This window comes from Talpa europaea, assembly GCF_964194135.1.
Source record: "Talpa europaea genome assembly, chromosome: 10".
NCBI lineage: Eukaryota > Metazoa > Chordata > Mammalia > Eulipotyphla > Talpidae > Talpa > Talpa europaea.
In genome coordinates this window covers 62,953,308-62,973,595 of record NC_140077.1, presented here as the reverse complement: position 1 = coordinate 62,973,595, position 20,288 = coordinate 62,953,308, and the positions used below count along the sequence as shown (strand labels likewise).

The 20,288-nt window shown below is 37.5% G+C and overlaps 1 protein-coding gene and 1 pseudogene across 2 annotated transcripts in view; one reads left to right on the top strand and one right to left on the bottom strand.

Moving 5' to 3' along the window:
* The window catches only part of BMS1 (BMS1 ribosome biogenesis factor), a gene marked incomplete at both ends in the record, with an annotated part of 47,755 nt that overhangs the window by 16,242 nt on the left and 11,225 nt on the right, over positions 1-20,288 (top strand). Inside the window, one exon of the mRNA XM_084244485.1 lies at positions 5,153-5,234. Within this exon, the coding sequence (XP_084100611.1) occupies positions 5,153-5,234 (82 nt within the window). The remainder of the gene's footprint in view (positions 1-5,152; positions 5,235-20,288) is intronic.
* On the bottom strand, positions 3,200-3,364 carry LOC311178109 (short coiled-coil protein B-like; annotated as a pseudogene). The gene has a single exon. The product of its transcript is annotated as a short coiled-coil protein B-like (transcript).

The window sequence follows — 20,288 nt, the reverse complement described above, 5'->3', positions numbered from 1 at the left end:
AGCATAAATGTTACTCCTGAGAGAGGCCTAATAATTATCACATTACTTATTTCAATTTGGTAGGTAGCAATTATGACTTCATGAGATTTTATGTAACCATTGTTTATGGTAAATTTTAATGCAGATTATAGAAAACCACACAAAAGTAAATTTTAATGCAGTGAGTTACTAGGTAAGTACCCCTGAAACTACCACATGCCCATCTCAGCTTAGTTCTCTTTGGTCCTGCAGAAGGAATCATGGCACTTATCATAATCATTTTCTTCTTTTCTTCATGATTTCATCTTCCAAGTTTCCATCAGTAAATGCCATAGTTTGATTTTACCAGGATTTTGGTTTTTGCTCTGCCTTTTAAATATATAGTCTATAATCTTCCCCTCTACTCATTTCTTTTTTCCGCTTACATTTTATGTGCTTTTGGGGCATTGGCAGTGAATGACTCATGCTGTCTTATGTTAGGTTCACCAGGAAACAGACTCTGAACTGGGCAGTTGTGTGCAAGGTTTTATTCTATGATTTGAGATATATATCCGGCATCTGCTTTGTGTATATATGGGTGATCTTGAACTGGGAACTAGTACTCTTTGCACTGTTGTGAACATTTTGTCAGAAAATTATCATTGGTCAAGGGAATTAAGTTTTCAAATAGCCATAAGAAGTCTCTATTAACATATAGTAAACCTAACTTTCTAAAAATGCTACTGTTGTTTTCGGAACACTAATAAACTTTTGAAAATTGGTTGAATTAGTAAATAATTATTTACTTAGAGGTCACTGGATTAATGATACCTTACCTATACACTGCTTAACTTTTATAACATGTATGCTGCTTTTTCCGAAACAACTTTTTATTAGCCAGCAAAACATAATCAGGACACAATTTTATGTTTGTAAATTAGTTCACAAAAGGATGTAAAATGTTTGCAATTCACTATTGTGTGTTAATATTGCTAAAGCCATTCACTGAATTTTACACCAGTATGAACATAAGCTTATTCCATGATGAGAAGTAGCCTGAATCTAATAACTATGAGCTGTATTAGTGGATCTCTTCCTTTTTTAACCATTTAACTTTACTTCTTATACTTGGTTTCCTTACTGAGTGGAATTTACAAACTAAATTTTTAAAAAATTGTGAAAAAATGATTGCAGCTCTGCAAACCAAATAGTTGGGTTTGCAGAAAATTCTGAGAGAAGTAGTGACATAAGATACTAAAAAAAGTATTAACTAGTACACATGTAAAATTCTTCCATTTTATTCATGATTCTTTTTTTTTTACTTCAATTTTTTTTTAAAGATTTATTTATTTATTTGTACAAGCACTGGGTACAGTCAGAAGCGTGGGAGGGTGAGAGAATTCACCAGAGCCAGAGCGGGGAGCAGAACAGGCAGAAGGACCGAAGTACACTGCTGAGGGGAGTGGTGGGCGCAGCAGGAGAGGTCTGCTGCGCCATGTGGAACCCTTGCTGGTGGCTGGGGATCGAACTGGCACTGCAGAGGCTGCGGGCAGCTTCGCAGCCCAGCGCTCAACTGCTGTGCCACTGGGGAGGCCCTTATTCATTATTCTGATATTAATACACTATTAAGTGATTTTGCAAAAGCTGATCTGCTGGTTACTACAAATAAACCTCGAGACCCAACTTTTCATAATATTCTCTTCCAGATGTGGTTTATATAAGGTTAGTCAAACTTAATCCATGTTTGTATATTTTTCCCAAAGATCTACCCTGTGCCAGAGATAACACAAATGTGGTACAAAAACACTTGAAATTGTTTCCAAGTACTTTCCCGCCGTATTTTTATTTTTCCTGAAATGTTTGTATTTCAAACATACACACAACCTGAATTCATCTTTTCAGATGTCATGTTGGTTATTTTATGTAAAAGAATGTCTTCACAAATCTTCCCAATTCAGTGATTCAGTTTCATCGAAAAATTGACTTACTTTTTTATAGCCTGTTTATAGTCTGTTTTCATAGAAAAACATACTTCATTTTTATAGCCTCTGTTTTCAGTTGATTAAAGAGACACCAATAACACTATCTCTATTACTAAATGTAACAAGTAGCACATCCGAACTGAGAAAATGTCTTATTTTGGTGAAGTTTCAGCAATTAAAATTCAGGTTATTTTCACATAATTAACTGTTGAAATTACTTTTACAAATGTGGAACCAGTTTTTTTCCTTATGGGAAGAGAAACGGGAAGGAAGAAGCTAATGGGGAAGAGGCACGAGATGATGGACAGGGTAAATAAAGCTGTGCGTTCGGTGTATGATTGTGGTCACTTTCCACAACACAGTGGTGGGTTTTCTTGTATCTCTTACTATGACTGTAGTAAAAGACAGCACTAAACCTATAAACCTATAAAATCAAAACACATTTGATAAAACATTCATTTTCAAGTTTCAGACAATATTTGCATTTCTTTCTTTTTTTTAAAAAAAGATTTTATTTATTTATACAAGAACTGGGGTACAGGCCAGATGCGCAGGAGGGTGAGAGGATTCACCAGAGACAGAGCTGGGAACAGAACAGACAGACTGACAAAATACACTGCTGGGGGGAGCAGCGGGGCGCGACAGGAGAGGTCTGCCACGCCATGGGGGACCCTCGCCGGCCGGGATTAAACCAGCGCTGCAGAGGCTGTAGACAGCTTCACAGTGTGGCGCTCAACTGCCTGCGCCACCAGGGAAGGCCCTATATTTGCATTTCTAAGTACAAAATCTCTACGATATATTTGCATGTTTTCATAGACTAACATACACATTCGTGAAGTCTTCTGTTATGTTCTTCATTTTTTTAAAGATATTTATTTTGCATAAGAGAACTGGTGTGCAGACCAAAGGTATGGAGGGTGAGTGAGAAGATTGACCAGAGACAGAGTGGGTAGCAGAACAGGTGGGTCTACTGAAATTCACTGCTGAGGGGAGCAGTGGGCAAGACAGGAGAGGTCTGCTCCATGACATATGTGGTTAGCTCCCTAGCTGGGCATAGAACTCAGGCCCTCCTGGTGGTATTGCTGAGACTTAAGCCCTAGGCCATCACAGAGGCCCCTGTTAAGTTCTTAATTTTGCTTGGATTTGACATCTCCATATATAGTCAGTGAAGCTACAAACAAGTACTGTAACTTGCAGTCTCTTTTACTTTTTGAGAAAAAAAATCCGCAATTTTATAAAACCAAAGGGATAGAAATCCTTTAATTTTTTTTGCTTTTTGTGTCAGTTGTTTGAAAAACACTAGAAGCTGGCATGAAGTTTTCTATATATTGTCCAAGAACTTGATTTTCTGATTTTAGCTTTGGATTTTCTTCCTAAACTGCATCTGTTCTTGCAGAGAGGTCATCCATATCAGCATTCATCATATTAGATAACAAACTTTTGGAACTTGGATACAAAAATCTTAGTGAATGGTCTGCCATTTGAGGTACTGGGAAAATATGTATGCTTTTATCTCTGGTTACACTATCTGCATCAAAAGTAAAGTTATCTAAGAGGCTCACTTGGAATCCACAAAAGTATTTTGAAAAGTAGTTAAAGACAAGTTGTCACCTCTATTTTTTTCCTTATTTTTTCAAGCTGAGGTATAATTGACATACTAGTTTCAGGTGTACAACATGAACCAATATTTATACAGGTTGCAAAATGATAATCACCTTTTAAGTCTACTTAATGTCCCTTACCTTATATAATTCCAGAAATATTTTTCCTGTGATAACAACCTTTAAGATCTACTCTCACCGGGCCTCCCCGGTGGCGCAGCGGTTGAGCACCGGGTTGCGAAGCTGCCCGCAGCTTCTGCAGCGCCGGTTCGATCCCCGGCTGCTCCCCGGCCACTGGGGGAGGGTCCCACATGGTGTGCAGGCCTCTCCTGCCGCCCGCTGGTTCCCTCAGCAGTGTACTTTGGTCCTTCTGCCTGCTCTGCTCCCAGCTCTGGCTCTGGTGAATTCTCTCATCCTCCCACGTGTCTGACTGTACCCAGTGCTTGTATGTATGTATGTATGTATAAATAAGTAAATAAATAAATAAATAAAGATGGAATTTCAAAATACTTAAAAAAAAATCTACTCTCGCCAACTTGCAAATGTGCAATTCAATGTTAATAACTGTAGCCATTATGCTACTCATTATATCCTATTGCCATGACTTATTTAATTTTATAACAGGAAGTTTGTGCTTTTTAACTCCCTTCACCCGTATCTTCTCCCCTTCCCCCTGCCTCTGGCAGCCTCCAATCTATTCTCTCTATATAAGCTAGGTTTTGGAGTAGGGGCTGGAGTTTTGCTTTTATATTCCACATATAAGTGAAAACGTGGTATTTGTTTTTCTCTGATCTGTTTCACCTATTTCACTTAATGTAATGTCCTTATGTTGATGCAGAGGGCAAGATTTTATTCTTTCATATGCTGAGTAATATTTCATTGTGGGTCTAGTTGTGTAGTTGTGTGAATTGTGTGTATTTGTACACTTTATTTACATATACAATATACATATACATGCAATGTACATACAATATATACTGCACACACAATTTCTTTATTCATTCATCCACCTATGAACACTTAGGTTGGCTCCCTGTGTTGTCTTGTGATAATGCTGCAGCGAACATAGGTGTACATTTTTTGAGTTTGTAGTGGTTTTTCTTTTTCTTTCTATTTTTTAAAATCTCTCTTTTTTTTTTTTCCTGTGGGACCCTCGCCGGCGGAACAAACCGGCACTGCAGAGGCTGCGGGCAGCCTCGCAGCCCAGCGCTTAACTGCTGTGCTACCAGAGGAGTCCCTAAAATCTCTTTGAATAAATATCTAGAAATGGAATTGCTGAATCATATGGTAGTACTATTTTTAGTTTTTGAGGTACCGTCATCCTGTTTTCCATTATGCCTATACCACTTGACTTCTCATCAACAGCGCAGAGGGTTCCTTTTCCTTCACATCCTCACTAACTTGTTGTTTCTTATCTTTTGGAAAGTAGCCACTCTCACAGGTGTGAGGCGATGGCTTATTGTGGTTCGGATTTGCATTTCCCTCATGGTTAAAGGATAATGAGCACCTTTTCATGACCCTGTTGAGTCGTCTGTGTATCTACTATTTCTTAGTAGTTTTTTTGTTGATTGATTGGAGTATGTCAACTAAGTGCTGCATTTTCTCTGTAAGGTTATGAACAGTATCAGAGATTGCTTTGTGACTGGGAAGTGGGAAGATGATAAAGATGCAGCCAAGATCTTAGCAGAAGATGGTAAGTAAAGGTAAAAGTAAAAATAACACTTTTCAGAGAAGACTGCCTTCTCTATACTTTACTTTTCACTATCTCTTTAGTAGTCAATTTGCAAGTAATAGTCAATTGTAAAATGCTTGGGGGAACTGTAACAGGAGTTATGATTCCTTCTTTCTTGGTCATCTTATTTTCTGCCCCTGGTTAATTAATTATTAAATGTGAACCCTGAAAAAAAAGTAGGGCATTTTCCATAAATTTTGTCATGCGCTTATTAATAGATTTTGTGTGTGTGTGTGAAAAATGTACTAAAATTACATTTTTCTTGTGATGATATAGTGTGCATTAAAGAGAATTAGAGTTAAAAAAAACATACCGTAACTACCACCAATTGTAAAAATAATTTTTTTCAACCCTGAGGTATTTCTTCCTGGTTATTTAAATATAGTGTGTGAGTGCCAGGCCCCTTCTGGCCTGCAGTCCAAGCCCAGAGGGGGAGCGGGAACCCACCACCTGGGCAGACCGGGTGCGCAGGGAGTGCGTCCCACATCACCATTTTAGAACAGGGACATTTCTTCAGTAAAGACTGCTTGAAACCAGCAGAAGGCTCCCTGAGGAGCCAGAGGGGAGCGGAGAAGTTCACCCAAGATGCCGCCACTCCCAGCAACACAGTGTCCCAATGCATACGGCAAATTAGAAAACAGTAGGGAGTAGAAGAACCACACGCAACCTAGCAACTCCTCAGGAAAAAAGCACACCACAAAAAGAAAACCACCCCCCAGATTGCAACAACAGTAACTTGGAAGAACTTCTGAGCCTTCCAGAAAGAGAATTTAAAATTGCCATGATTAAAAAACTGACAGAAGTCATAAAGGAAAACAATGATAAGGGAAAAATAATCGACGACCAGAAGAATGAAATTGAGTCCCTAAAGAGGGAAGTAAAACAAATGCAGGAGATCAAAGAATTAATGGAGGCACTAAAGAACTCTGGGAAAAGCAATGAAAGCAGAATAGATGAAATGGAAGAACGAATAAGTACTCTTGAAGACACAGAAATAAAAAGAACCAAAACAGAAAAGGAAAGAGAAGTAAGAAGGAAAAAGACCGAATAAAGACTTCAGGAACTATCTGACTCCATGAGGAAAGGCAATATAAGAGTTATAGCAATATCAGAAGGAGAGGAGAAAGATGTAGGAACAGAGAAAATATTCAAGGAGATAATTGAAGAGAACTTCCCAAACGTGAAGAAGGAGCCGAAAATTGATATACAAGAAGCAAGAAGAACACCAAACTTTCACGATGAAAGGAAAAATACAGCAAGACTCATAATAGTAAAGCTCCCAAGAATCCAGGACAAGGAAAAAATAATGAAGCTGACAAGAGGGAAGAAACAGATAACATTCAAAGGAAAACCAGTTAGGCTGACATCAGACTTCTCCAAAGAAACACTCCGGGCAAGGAGAGAGTGGAGGGACATAGTCAACAGACTCCAAGAAAACAGATGCCAACCAAGAATACTCTATCCCACAAAGCTCTCCTTCCTCTATGAAGAAAGAATAAGGACCTTCCCAGACAAACAGAAACTCTGGAATTTCATTACGACTAAACCCCCACTCCAAAAAATAATACAAGGAGTCCTAAAGCCAGAACCTCAGAGGGACAAATAACAACGAAAGAAGGCCAAAAAAAAAAAAAAGTTATTAAAAGAATAAATAAATAAAACCAGAGAAAAGACAAACACAATGGCAAATACAGATGCTAACATATCAGTATTAACTCTAAATGTAAATGGACTAAACTCTTCAATAAAAAGACACAGAGTCGCAGGCTGGATTAAGAAACAAAACCCAACCTTTTGCTGTCTCCAGGAAACACATTTAGCTACAAAAGATAAAAATAGACTCAAAGTTAAAGGATGGAAAACAATCCTACAAGCAAATGGACCAAAAAAGAAAGCAGGAACAGCTATACTTATAGCAGATAAAACAGATTTCAAACTCAAAAAATAAAAAGAGACGCCAACGGTCACTACATTATGATCAAGGGGACAATACTTCAAGAAGAAATAACACTCATTAACATATATTCACTAAACGAAGGAGCACCAAAATATATCAGACAACTGTTGTCCTCTCTGAAAACAGACATCAGAGAAAACACATACATAGTGGGAGACTTAAACACACCACTATCAACAATGGATAGATCAACGAGACAAAAAATAAGTAAAGACACTAAAGCTCTAAATAAGGACCTAGAGCACTTGGGCTTGGCAGACATCTATAGAACACTAAACGCAAAAAAAAGGAGTACACATTTTTCTCAAGCACACACTGATCATTCTCCAGGATCGATCACGTACTGGGACACAAGACAAACATCATCAGATACACCAAGATTGAGATCATACCAATCATCTTCTCTGACCATGAAGGCATCAAACTAGAAATAAACCATAAAAAGAGGCCAGGAACTCTCCTACCTCATGAATATTGAAAACCACACTACTAGAAGACCACTGGACTAATGAGGAGATCAAAGAAGAAATTAAAAAATTCTTTGAATTGAATGACAATGAGAACACCAATTTCCTAAATGTATGGGATGCAGCAAAAGCAGTAAAAGAGGAAAATACATAGCAATAGAGGCTCACATCAAGAAACAAGAAAGAACTCAAAGAAACAACCTAATCTCGAAGCTCAAAGATCTAGAAAAAGAACAACAAAAAAAACCCAAAACCAGTAGAAGAAAAGAAATAATAAAAACCAAAGCAGAAATAAATCGAAACTAAAAAAACAATCCAAAAGATCAATGAAACCAAGAGCTGGTTCTTCGAAAAAAAAATCAATAAAATAGACAAACCTCTAGCCAGGCTCACAAAGGAAAAAAGGGAGAAAGCACAAATAAACAGGATCATCAATGAAAGAGGAGAAATCACAACGGACACAGCAGAAATCAAAAGAATAATCAGTAACTACTATGAACAGTTATATGGAAACAAGTTCAACAATCTAGAGGAGATGGACAAATTCCTACAACTCTACAATCACCCAAAGCTAGATAAAGAAGAAATAGAACACCTAAACAGACCAATTACAATTAGCGAAATTGAAATGGTAATCAAAAACCTCCCCAAAAACAAAAGCCCAGGACCTGATGGATTTACAAATGAATTCTACCATACATTCAGAGTGCCTATCCTTCACAAACTCTTCCAAAAAATTGAGAAGGAAGGGATAATACCAAACACGTTCTATGAAGCCAACGTTACACTAACACCAAAACCGAACAAGGACAACACAAAAAAGGAAAACTACAGGCCAATCTCCCTAATGAACACTGATGCAAAAATCCTCAATAAAATTTTAGCTATCAGAATCCAACAATGTATCCATAAGATAATTCACCACGACCAAGTAGGATTCATGCCAGGGACGCAAGGATGGTTCAACATCCGAAAATCAATCAACGTTATCCAACACATCAACAAAAAGAAATATAAAAACCATATGATAATATCAATAGATGCTAAGAAAGCTTTCGACAAAGTGCAACACCCATTCATGATAAAAGTCCTTGAAATTCTTGGGATACAAGGAACATACCTCAACATCATAAAGGCCATATACGACAAGCCAACAGCCAGTATCATTCTCAATGGTGAAAAGTGGAAAGCATTTCCATTAAGATCTGGGACAAGACAAGGATGTCCACTCTCACCACTGCTTTTCAATATAATACTGGAAGTCCTAGCCAGAGCAGTAAGACAAGAGAAAGACATACAAAGAATCCAAATAGGAAAAGAAGAAGTCAAACTATCACTATTTGCAGATGATATGATAACACACATAGAGAACCCCAAAAACTCCACAGAAAAACTAATTCAACTCATCAATCAGTTCAGTAAAGTGATAGGATACAAAATCAATGCGCAAAAGTCAGTAGCCTTCCTATACACAAACAATAAATCTGAAGAAGAAGAAATCAAAAAAACCATCCCTTTTATTATAGAAACTAAAAAAATCAAATACTTGGGAATAAATCTAACAAAAGAGATAAAGGACCTATACAAAGAAAACTATAAAGCACTGTTAGAAGAAATAGAAGAAGACACAAAGAAATGGAAAGACATCCCCTGCTCATGGATTGGAAGAATAAACATTATTAAAATGGCCATCCTGGGCCTCCCCGGTGGCGCAGCGGTTAAGCGCTGGGTTGCGAAGCTGCCCACAGCCTCTGCAGCACTGGTTCGATTCCCGACTGCTCCCCGACCACCAGGGGAGGGTCCCACATGGCGCGCAGACCTCTCCTGCTGCCCGCTGCTCCCCTCAGAAGTGTACTTCGGGCCTTCTGCCTGTTCTGCTCCCCACTCTGGCTCTAGTGAATTCTCTCACCTCCCACGCTTCTCACTGTACCCAGTGCTTGTATAAATATATAAATAAAATCTTTAAAAAAAAAAAACTTAGAACAAGTTAAAAAAACAAATAAAATAAAATGGCCATCCTACCAAAAGCAATATACAGATTCAATGCTATTCCAATAAAAATTTCAATGTCATTCTTCAAAGAAATAGAACAATTATTGATGAAATTCATATGGAATCACCAAAAACCCCAAATAGCCAAAGCTCTCCTGAAAAAAAAAAGAAGGGAATGGAGGCATCACACTCCCAGACTTCAAACTATACTACAAAGCCATAATCATCAAAACTGCATGGTATTGGAACAAGAACAGACACACAGACCAATGGAATCGAATAGAAAATCCAGAAATAAACCCACAGATTTACGGTCAGCTAATCTTTGACAAAGGAGCAAAGAATATGCATTGGAGCAAAGAAAGTTTGTTCAATAAATGGTGCTGGGAAAAATGGGTCGCTACATGCAAAAGAATGAAGCTTGACTACTACCTCACACCATATACAAAAACCAACTCAAAATGGATTAAAGAGGGCCTCCCCGGTGGCGCAGCGCTTGAGCGCTGGGTTGCTAAGCTGCCGGCGACCTCTGCGGCGCCGGTTCGATCCCCGACTGCTCCCCGGCCACTGGTGGAGGGTCCCATATGGCAGGCAGACCTCTCTTGCCGCCCACTGCTCCCCTCAGCAGTGTGCTTCCGTCCTTCTGCCTGCTCTGCTCCCCGCTCTGGCTCTGGTGAATTCTCTCACCCTCCCACACTTCTGACTGTACCCAGTGCATGTATAAACAAAACAAACAAATAAAAAAAATGGATTAAAGAACTAGACATAAGACCTGAAACCATGAAATACATAGAAGGAAATATAGGCACAACATTATGTGATATGCACATCAAAGACATCTTTACAGACACATCACCCAAAGCAGTGATAGTGAAGGCAAAGATAAACAGTTGGGACTACATCATTAAAGAGCTTCTGCACAGCAAAAGAGACAATAACCAAGAAACCCCACCGACTGGGAAAACATTTTTGCACACAACACTAGTGATAAAGGACTGATCACAAAATTCTGCAAAGAGCTGATGAGACTCAACAACAACAAAGAAAATAATCCCGTCAAAAAATGGGCAGAAGAGCTAAAAAGAAAGTTCTCCAAAGAGGAAAGGCAAATGGCCAACAGGCATATGAAAAAATGTTCAACATCACTTGCATCAGGGAAATGCAAATCAAAACTACCATGAGATACCATTTTACACCAGTGAGGATGGCACATATTAAAAAAACTAGCAACAACAAATGTTGGCGAGGTTGTGGAGAAAAAGGAACTCTCTTGCACTGTTGGTGGGAGTGCAAACTGGTCCAACCACTATGGAGAGCTGCGTGGAGATTTCTGTACCTACTAAACATAGAGCTTCCATATGATGCAGCAATTCCACTCCTAGGGATTTACCCAAAGGACACAGAAACATCAATTCCAAAGAGCACCTATACCCCTATGTTTATAGCAGCACTGTTTACAATAGCTAAGCTTCGGAAACAACCCAAATGCCTAAAAATAGATGACTGGATCAAGTAGATGTGGTACATATACACTATGGAATATTACTCAGCATTCAAAAAAGATAAACACATGCAATTTGCAGCAACATGGATGGCGCTGGAAGGGATCATGCTCAGCGAAATAACCAGAAAGAAAAAGGAAAATACCGGATGGTGTCACTCATAGCAGGAATCTAGAAAACTTAAATAAGGGACCAGGAAAATGAATAACTATAAGAAAGTGAAAATCAAAATTAAATAACTATGAACCAGCGACACTTTATGGGGGGGAGGCGGAGAGGGAGGGATTGGGGTCAAATTAGGGGGGTTGCAATTGTATGGGGAATATAAAAATAAAACTTATTTAAAAAATATATATATTTTGTGTGTGTGTGTAAGTAATAGATATAGAATAATTATAAAAATACACATGCACATAAACTTTTTTTTTTTTTATAGAGGCATGTTTTATTTATTTATTTATTTGTTTGTTTGTTTTGTTTATACAAGCACTGGGTAGAGTCAGAAGCGCGGGAGGGTGAGAGAATTCACCAGAACCAGAGCGGGGAGCAGAACAGGCAGAAGGACCGAAGTACACTGCTGAGGGGAGCAGCGGGCGGCAGGAGAGGTCTGCGCGCCAGGTGGGACCCTCCTCCGGTGGCCGGGGAGCAGCCGGGGATCGAACCGGCGCTGCAGAGGCCGCGGGCAGCTTCGCAACCCAGCGCTCAACCGCTGCGCCACCGGGGAGGCCCTGCACATAAACTTTTCTATATCATCCTTAATATTTGTCATTAACACTTTTCAAAGATTCAGTGTTTATGATTTAAGTATTTAATCACATTCTAATTCATTTCACAGTTCTGTTGTTTTGACATTTAAAGCAATTTACTTTATCAATATAGTAAATAACTGTACTTCAGCCAACTTAGCTCACTTTTTTTTATTTGTATAAGTTGAATTCATAAAAGTTGGAATTTTTGAGTCATTTTTATGGATCACAATTGCCAGAAGATATTTTATTTATTTTGTGCCTGCGAGCAGTATATTTTAGTACAGTTGACCCTTGAACAACATGGGCTTGAACATAGGCCATTTACAGGCAGATTTTTTTACTGGTTGGGGTTTCTGCATTTATAGATTAAACCAACTGAGATCCAACCAACCAGAGATGTTGTTTGAATCTGTGGATGACTATAAGTTCTATATAGATTTTCAGCTTCCAGGGATGAGGGATCAGCAGTGCATATTTTACTGTTTGATATTTGATATTTACAGTATTTGAGTAAAGCCCATGAAAAAAATTTCTTTTTGCCAATTGCCATTGTACGTTGCAATTTTTTGGATTAGTATAATAAGTGACAGTTTATTTAAGATATTTCAGCTGTGGCATTTCTTTGGTGAATACCTTGTCTGTTATATAATATTTTTTTATGAGATGTTAGTGTATTTATTTTGCTATTTCAATATTTTTAATATTTTTAATATTTCTCTCTAAAGGGCATATATCCTTCATTTGTTGCAATTTTTTTCTGCTTTTTATTTAACTTTAAAATTTTGTTTAATATTACATTAAATATACATTTTACAAATATTGTGTAGTAAAGTCTTATCAATTTTTTTGGGGGGGGAGTCATTTCATTTTTTCCATAGATTTTTCTTTTGTGTCAAGGCACTAACCAGGGTGGCAATTTTATAGGTTTCCATTACTACCACAGACTTACATGACCCAAAATGACAGTGTTTTCAAATCTAGTTTATTACAGGAAAGGGATGCAATTGAGCAATCAGTATAGACAAAGCCCAGGGGTCTGCAGAGGCCAGGTGCAGCTCCAGCTGTCTTCCCTCTGCGAGGGCTGTGGCAGGATGCACTTTGTTTGAGTACCAATGACCTGGAAGCTGAATAGTCTTTTTTTCACATGTTGTTTGTCTCAGAGGTGTACTCCTCAATAATTGGCTTCTACAGAGCGCTCTCGGGGTGTCACCTCCTTAATCTCATTGTTATCAATAAACAGTGCTGACAAGTTCCTACAGCAAAGGGCCCCAAAATTCTTTGAACCTATGGTTTCAGAGCAGAGTCGTTGATCAGTATGAATCATGCACTGACCAAGGGAGGTTTGCCTGAGGGAGTTTAACAAAATAGTTAGCATGAGAGAGCTTTAAGAAAATAGTTAAGGCTAATTCCAGGTCATTGGAATGTGTATTCACTGCACAATCACTGAAGCACTGAAACTTGTATGACTAGGCCTAGAGTTGTTTTTTATAGTACACTTATTTAAATTGATTCTTATATGTGTGCACACGTGTGTACATATATGGAAGGTCAGTTATAAGGCGATCTCTTCTGTGCTGTTGTCTTTTGATTCTCATGCTGTTATCTTATGTCTTTTATAATCTAAGAAAACACCTCATTTTCAAATTTACTTCATAATCACATCTTTTTTTAGATTAACTTCTAGTGAATTTTCATTTATGCAAATAAAAATAACAACACTTGCAGATTATTCAACACAAGAATTTTCAAAGAATAACTATAAGAAAAAAAATATCAAAATCAACAAACAACTATGAACCAGAGACACTCTATGGGGGATGGGGGGCGGGGAAAGGAGGGCTTGGGGTCAAAATAAGGGGGTTGTAATTGTATGGGGAATATAAAAATAAAATTCAAATTAAAAAAAGAAGTATGTAGGAGGAAAAAATGGAGAGGACATGGTGTCCAGACATAAAAATCACAAAAAAAAAATTAAAAAATAAAAATTTGGACTTACAAGTGCTGAACCCTCCTTCCTTTGCTTGTGGGGTTACTGTAGCCACTGTCAAATGTGCAATCATTTTTTGTTAAGACAGAAATTGCTGTGTAACCTTACATGTTCTCCATATGTTTGTGTCACTGAAATGTTTGTCATAGACATCCTCTGTATCAAATATTTTGAGCAATCTCATTCTTTTTAATGGTTGTATATTTGTTGATGTGCCATAACTTATTTTACTCATTGATTTCCATTTAGCCTTTATGTAGTTTATTATTCTTACAGATAAGGTCACAGTGAACATCTTTAATAACTTATAGGAATATATAGAGCAGATTTTTAGAAATGGAATTTCTTTATCAAAGGGTGTATACATTTTAATTTTGAACTTATGTTGTCCTACACAAATGTTCTAAAGCTTCCCTACATTTTGAACAAAACTCACTATTATGTATTATTTTTAGTTTTTCCAGTTTGATAGGTCAACTAGTGGTCCAAAATAACTTTGAAAACCATTTTAATGAATCACAGAATATATTTTGTTTTTTAATTGGTATTACATTAACTGAAAAATTGACTTGGAAATAGTTGAAACTTTTCTACAGTGTTCTATACTGTTCTCTCCAGGAACATGTTTTGGCCATATTTAAATCTTATCTCTGATTAAAGATTTCTGCATCACCATATATTCCTTATGGTTATTCCTAGCAATTTTATATTTCTGATTAATTTTTTTAATCCCTTTTTGTCATCTCCATGTTACTATGTATTTTCCTTATTGAATCTGTTAATGTGATGTGTTATGCTAATAGATTTGCTGCTGTTAAGCCATCCTTAAGCTAGATAAATGATTGTTTAATGGACAGCTGAAAAGATTTGCTGTTGTTCATTTGTAACTGTATTTATCAGTGAGTTGGGTTACTGTTTCTTCCCGAATGCTCTCTTTTTCAGATTTTGAATACATAGCTTTCTTTGAATCCTTTTTTTTGTCAGCCATAACAGTTTTTATCACTTGGAGTTTATTTTAATCATAAATGTGAAAGAATTCACTGGTTAAATTTGCTGGTTTCCTCCTTACTCGTTACCCATTTTCTCTGGAAAAATGGGTTATTTGCTTGTATTTTTGCAATTTTTTATTGTGAAATAGTTTACACTTATAGAAAAGTTGAAATAATAATATGATAAACACAAGTGTACCTACATTCAACGTATATATTTTATGTATGTTATCTACGTATGTGTTACTATATATATATGTGTTGTCTCTGTGGGTGTGTATTCTGAACTATTTTAAAATAAAGTGCAGACTTCATGACAGTTCACCACTACAAGCACCTGTTAAATCTAATATATATATATATATATATTTTAGATTTATTTATTTTATTTATACAAGCACTGGGTACAGTCAGAAGCGCGGGAGGGTGAGAGAATTCACCAGAGCCAGAGCGGGGAGCAGAGCAGGCAGAAGGACCGAAGTACACTGCTGAGGGGAGCAGCGGGCGGCAGGAGAGGTCTGCGCGCCATGTGGGACCCTCCTCTGGTGGCAGGGGAGCAGCCTGGGATCGAAACAGCGCTGCAGAGGCTGCAGGCAGCTTCGCAACCCAGCGCTCAACTGCTGCGCCACCGGGGAGGCCCACCTGTTAAATCTAGAGATATTTTGCATAACTACAATCTTATCTGTATAGAAAGTAGCATAATAGTATCTAATTTAATCCATGTTCAGATTCTTCCAATTAGCCCCAGATGTTTCCAGCCAAGGTTTTTTCCCCTTATCAGATCTGATTGATTTCATGCATAACATTAGCTGTTAATTTCTTGGTCGTCTTATAATCTAGATCAGGTGCCCACTAATTGGACTTGAAGACCAAATCAAATTTACTGCCTATTTTTGTTTGACCTGCAGCTAAAATAGATTTTACATTTTTAAAGGACTAAAAATGACATATAAACATTACATGAAATTAAAATTTCAGTATCCATAAATAGTGTTAGTGGATCACAGCCACTGTATTTTCTTAGTATTAGCTATGACTCTTTGTAAGCTTCAATGGCAGAGTTGAGTTGCTGCAACCACTGTAGCGACCCTGTTTTCCCAGCACCATTTATTGAACAAACTTTCTTTGCTCCAATGCATATTCTTTGCTCCTTTGTCAAAGATTAGTTGACCATAAATCTGTGGGTTTATTTCTGGGTTTTCTATTCGGTTCCATTGGTCCCTGTGTCTGTTCTTGTTCCAATACCATGCAGTTTTGATTATTATGGCCTTGTAGTATAGTTTGAAATCTGGGAGAGTGATGCTGCCATTCCCTTTCTTTTTTTTCAGGAGGGTTTTAGCTATTCAGGGGTTTTGATGGCTCCATATGAATTTCATCAATATTTTTTCTATTTCTTTGAAGAATGACATGGAAATTTTATTTGGAATAGCATTGAATCTGTAGATTGCTTTCGGTAGGATGGCCATTTTGATAATGTTAATTCTTCCAATCCATGAGCAGGGGATGTCTTTCCATTTCTTTGTGCCTACTTCTATTTCTTTTAACAGTGTTTTATAGTTTTCTTTGTAAAGGTCCTTTACTTCTTTTGTTAGGTTTATTCCCAAGTATTTGATTTTTTTTTTTTTTAATAGAGGCATGTTTTATTTATTTGTTTGTTTGTTTGTTCGTTTTTTGTTTATACATGCACTGGGCACAGTCAGAAGCGCGGGAGGGCGAGAGAATTCACCAGAGCCAGAGCGGGGGAGGAGAGCAGGCAGAAGGACCGAAGTACACTGCTGAGGGGAGCAGTGGGCGGCAGGAGAGGTCTGCGCACCATGTGGGACCCTCCTTCGGTGGCCGGGGAGCAGCCGGGGATCGAACCGGCAACGCAGAGGCCGCGGGCAGCTTCGCAACCCAGCGCTCAACCGTTGCGCCACCGGGGAGGCCCAAGTATTTGATTTTTTTTAATATCAATAATAAAATGGATGGTTTTCTTGATTTCTTCTTCTTCAGATTTATTGTTTGTGTATAGGAAGGCTACTGATTTTTGTGTGTTGATTTTGTATCCTGCCACTTTACTAAACTGATTGATTAGTTTAGTTTTTCTGTGGAGTTTTTGGGGTTCTCTATGTATATTACCATATTGTCAGCGAATAGTGATAGTTTGACTTCTTCTTTTCCTATTTGGATTCCTTGCATGTCTTTCTCTTATCTTATTGCTCTGGCTAGGACTTCCAGTATTATGTTGAAAAGCAGTGGTGAGAGTGGACATCCTTGTCTTGTTCCAGATCTTAATGGGAATGCTATGAGTTATATTTTCTCGCAAAACTTTCACTGAAAATTTGAACTTAGAATTAAACTGATCTGTTATAAGCACTTTTCATATGTATTTTTCATCCATTTTTTTAGTCAGTTGCATGTTATCTATTTTGTGAATCCATACTTGCATATTTATTTTTTACTTCTGTTTTCCTCATGATTAGAAAATTAATGAGATTTGGCTTTTCCTTTTACTTGTATTTATTAGTTATGGAATTTTAATTTTTTGTTCTTTAAGCCTTGTTATTTAAATTGAGGTATGACTTACTGTTCAACTTAATCAATTTTGACAGTTCTATACTTCTATACCTGTCACCCATAACAAGATAAGGCTATTTCTGTCATCCCAAAATGTTTCCCTGTACACTTTGTAGTGAGCACCCAATCCTTAGTCAGCCACTTTTGGATTCTTATTACCATAGTTTGGGCTTCATACAAAAGTAATCAGAAAGTATGTATTCTTCACTTTCTGGGTTCTATCCCTCAACATAATAGTTTTCCTTTTAAGAAATCAACCTTTTGAGATATATTTTATATACAAGTAAATGTATCAGTTTTAAGAATATAGTTTGGTTAGTTTGGATATTGTATGCTCATATACTGTTGTTGCAGCCAAGAAATAAAATAATTCCAATGTTTCTTTCACCTCAGATAGCACCTCATGGGCTTTTAGCAGTCTTTATCCCCTAAAACCACACCAGCTTCAAGGCAACCAGTGATCTGCTTTTTGTCAATGTAGATTAATTTTGCCTTTTCTAGAATTACAAAATAAGTATACTCTATTTTGTCTCTAGATTAATTTTTCTTAGCATACTGTTTATGAAATTCATTCATTTTGTATGATTGAACCTTAAGCAACATGGATTTGAACTGTGGGACCCAATTATACATAAAATTTCTTGTAAACAAAAGTAAACTTACAGTATCCATAATTATAGTACAGTATTGTAAATGTAATTTCTTTTCCTTGTGATCTTCATAATAACATTTTCTTTACCTTGCTTTATTGTCAGAAAACAGTATGTGATGCATATAGCATACAAAATAAGTTAATTGTTTTTATTATCGGTAAGGCTTCGAGTAAACAGAGGCTATTAGTGGTTAAGTTTTGCAAGAGTCAAACGTTATACGTGATTTCAACTATGGGGCAGGAGGATATCCTAACCTCATTGTTGTTCAAGGGTCAACTGTAGTTTGCTCTTTTGTTGATTAGTATTATATTGCACCGATATACCCCAATTTTTATTTTTCTCCTCCTGACTACTGAGGTTATTTCCAGCTTGAGACTTTAATAATGAAGGCTACTCTGAACATTCATTTATAGGTCTTTCTGTGGAAATTTGTTTTCATTTTTCCTGTGATTGGAATGATCGGACTCTAAGTTAGACGGATGCCTGACTTATATAAGAAACTGTAATTGTATTTGCCTCCACCTCTTAAGTCTATTTGTATAGACTTAAGTCTCACCTCTCCTTTCCCCCTTTCTGTCCTATACCTGTCCTACACCAGGTGCTCTGTTTTTTGGTACCAGCAGAATGTTCAAGCCATATATACCCCTGCCCTCAACCCAATCTCCTGCTCCAACCACCATTAAAAGCCCAACCTATTCTTTTCTTCCCTGCTCTCTCTAGCTATGTTTAGAATAGGTTGGGACATCTGCCGTGCTTTCCTCATAATACTTTGTTAGATGAGTCATAAACTCTTTCCATATCTCTTGCTGCATGTGTGTTGTCTTGATATCTACTTGTGGGCTGTGGTTCCAATGATAGTTTAATTTCAGAGTCTTTGCAGTATTTGTTGGCCTGCTTTGTTCATCTGGTGCCATAGGTCCCTGCTGGTGCCAGCTCGCCGGAACAGAGTAGCTTCCCCAGACTAGGACACCTGGTAGGGCTAAGTGGAGAAAGTTTGTCTTGGCTTATGGGGCCAGTTTGCTTGTTATGGGGGGATCTCCTTTACCGACGTTGGCAGGCACACATTTTTAGGTGGGGGAAGAGAAACTCCCCCTTTGCTGATAAATCTTGGTCTCCTGAAAGGAGATACAGGTTCTTTGGGGAAGGAGAGCACTTCCCTTCATCAGTTCATTATCAGTGATGTCCTGAAGTTACCAGGGAAATCCGTTTTGATCTGGGGAAAGAATGACTGTACGTGGGCTGCCTTCTATTGCTACCTTATGGGTTGCCCTTTCTGTGGATTTAGTGCAGTGAGACACTGGCCACTTCACCATTCCTCTAGTCCTGGGGAATCTCATTGACCAACATTTCTTTTCAACTTTCAAAGTTTGCTTCTTTGGTTGTCTCTATGCTCTTGTATTATTTTTAGAATTGATGGCTATATCTATTCACAGAGAAACCTTGGGTACGCCATCTTTACTAGACCAGAAATCCTTTGTGACTTTTTTAAAAATTATTATTATAACCTTGTTAAAAGGGAGAATTGACATTTTCATGATAATGAGTCTTTTACTGCAAGCATATGGTAATCTTTATTTTTTCAATAGGTGATAATCATACCTCCTTCACTGGGTGATGTTGAAGAATATTAGTTAAGGCATGGAAGATACTTAGAGTGGTACCGGAGTGTAAAGTACTTACAAGTGTTAGCTAATGTTATTCCATGTGTCCTTTGGTAACATAGTAAAGCTTTTAAAAAATTAAAAATGAAGTTTCAGGACACTTTTGTTAGGTTTATGCCTAAGTATTTCATTCTTCTTTGTTTTTATTATGAATAGAATTGTTCATCTATTATATCTTCTTTATCTCTTGGTTCTTTGGATCTTATATGAAAATAAATGGTGCCTTCCAACAATTAGCTTATTTATTTATTTTCTTGTCTACAACTAAACTTAGAACTCCAGAAATGAATGGATGGATGGATGGATGGATGGATGGATGGATGACCTCTTCATGTGGGCTTGGCACTGTTTTGGTACTATTTATACTCCAAATGCAGTATTTTTTGTAATGTAGCATTTTTCCTGGGTATGACATATGGTTGTGTTATGTTGATCTTTATTATTAAAGTTTTTCACGCTTGTTATTATCAAGCCATAGCTTTTCAAATCGCTCTTTAAACTG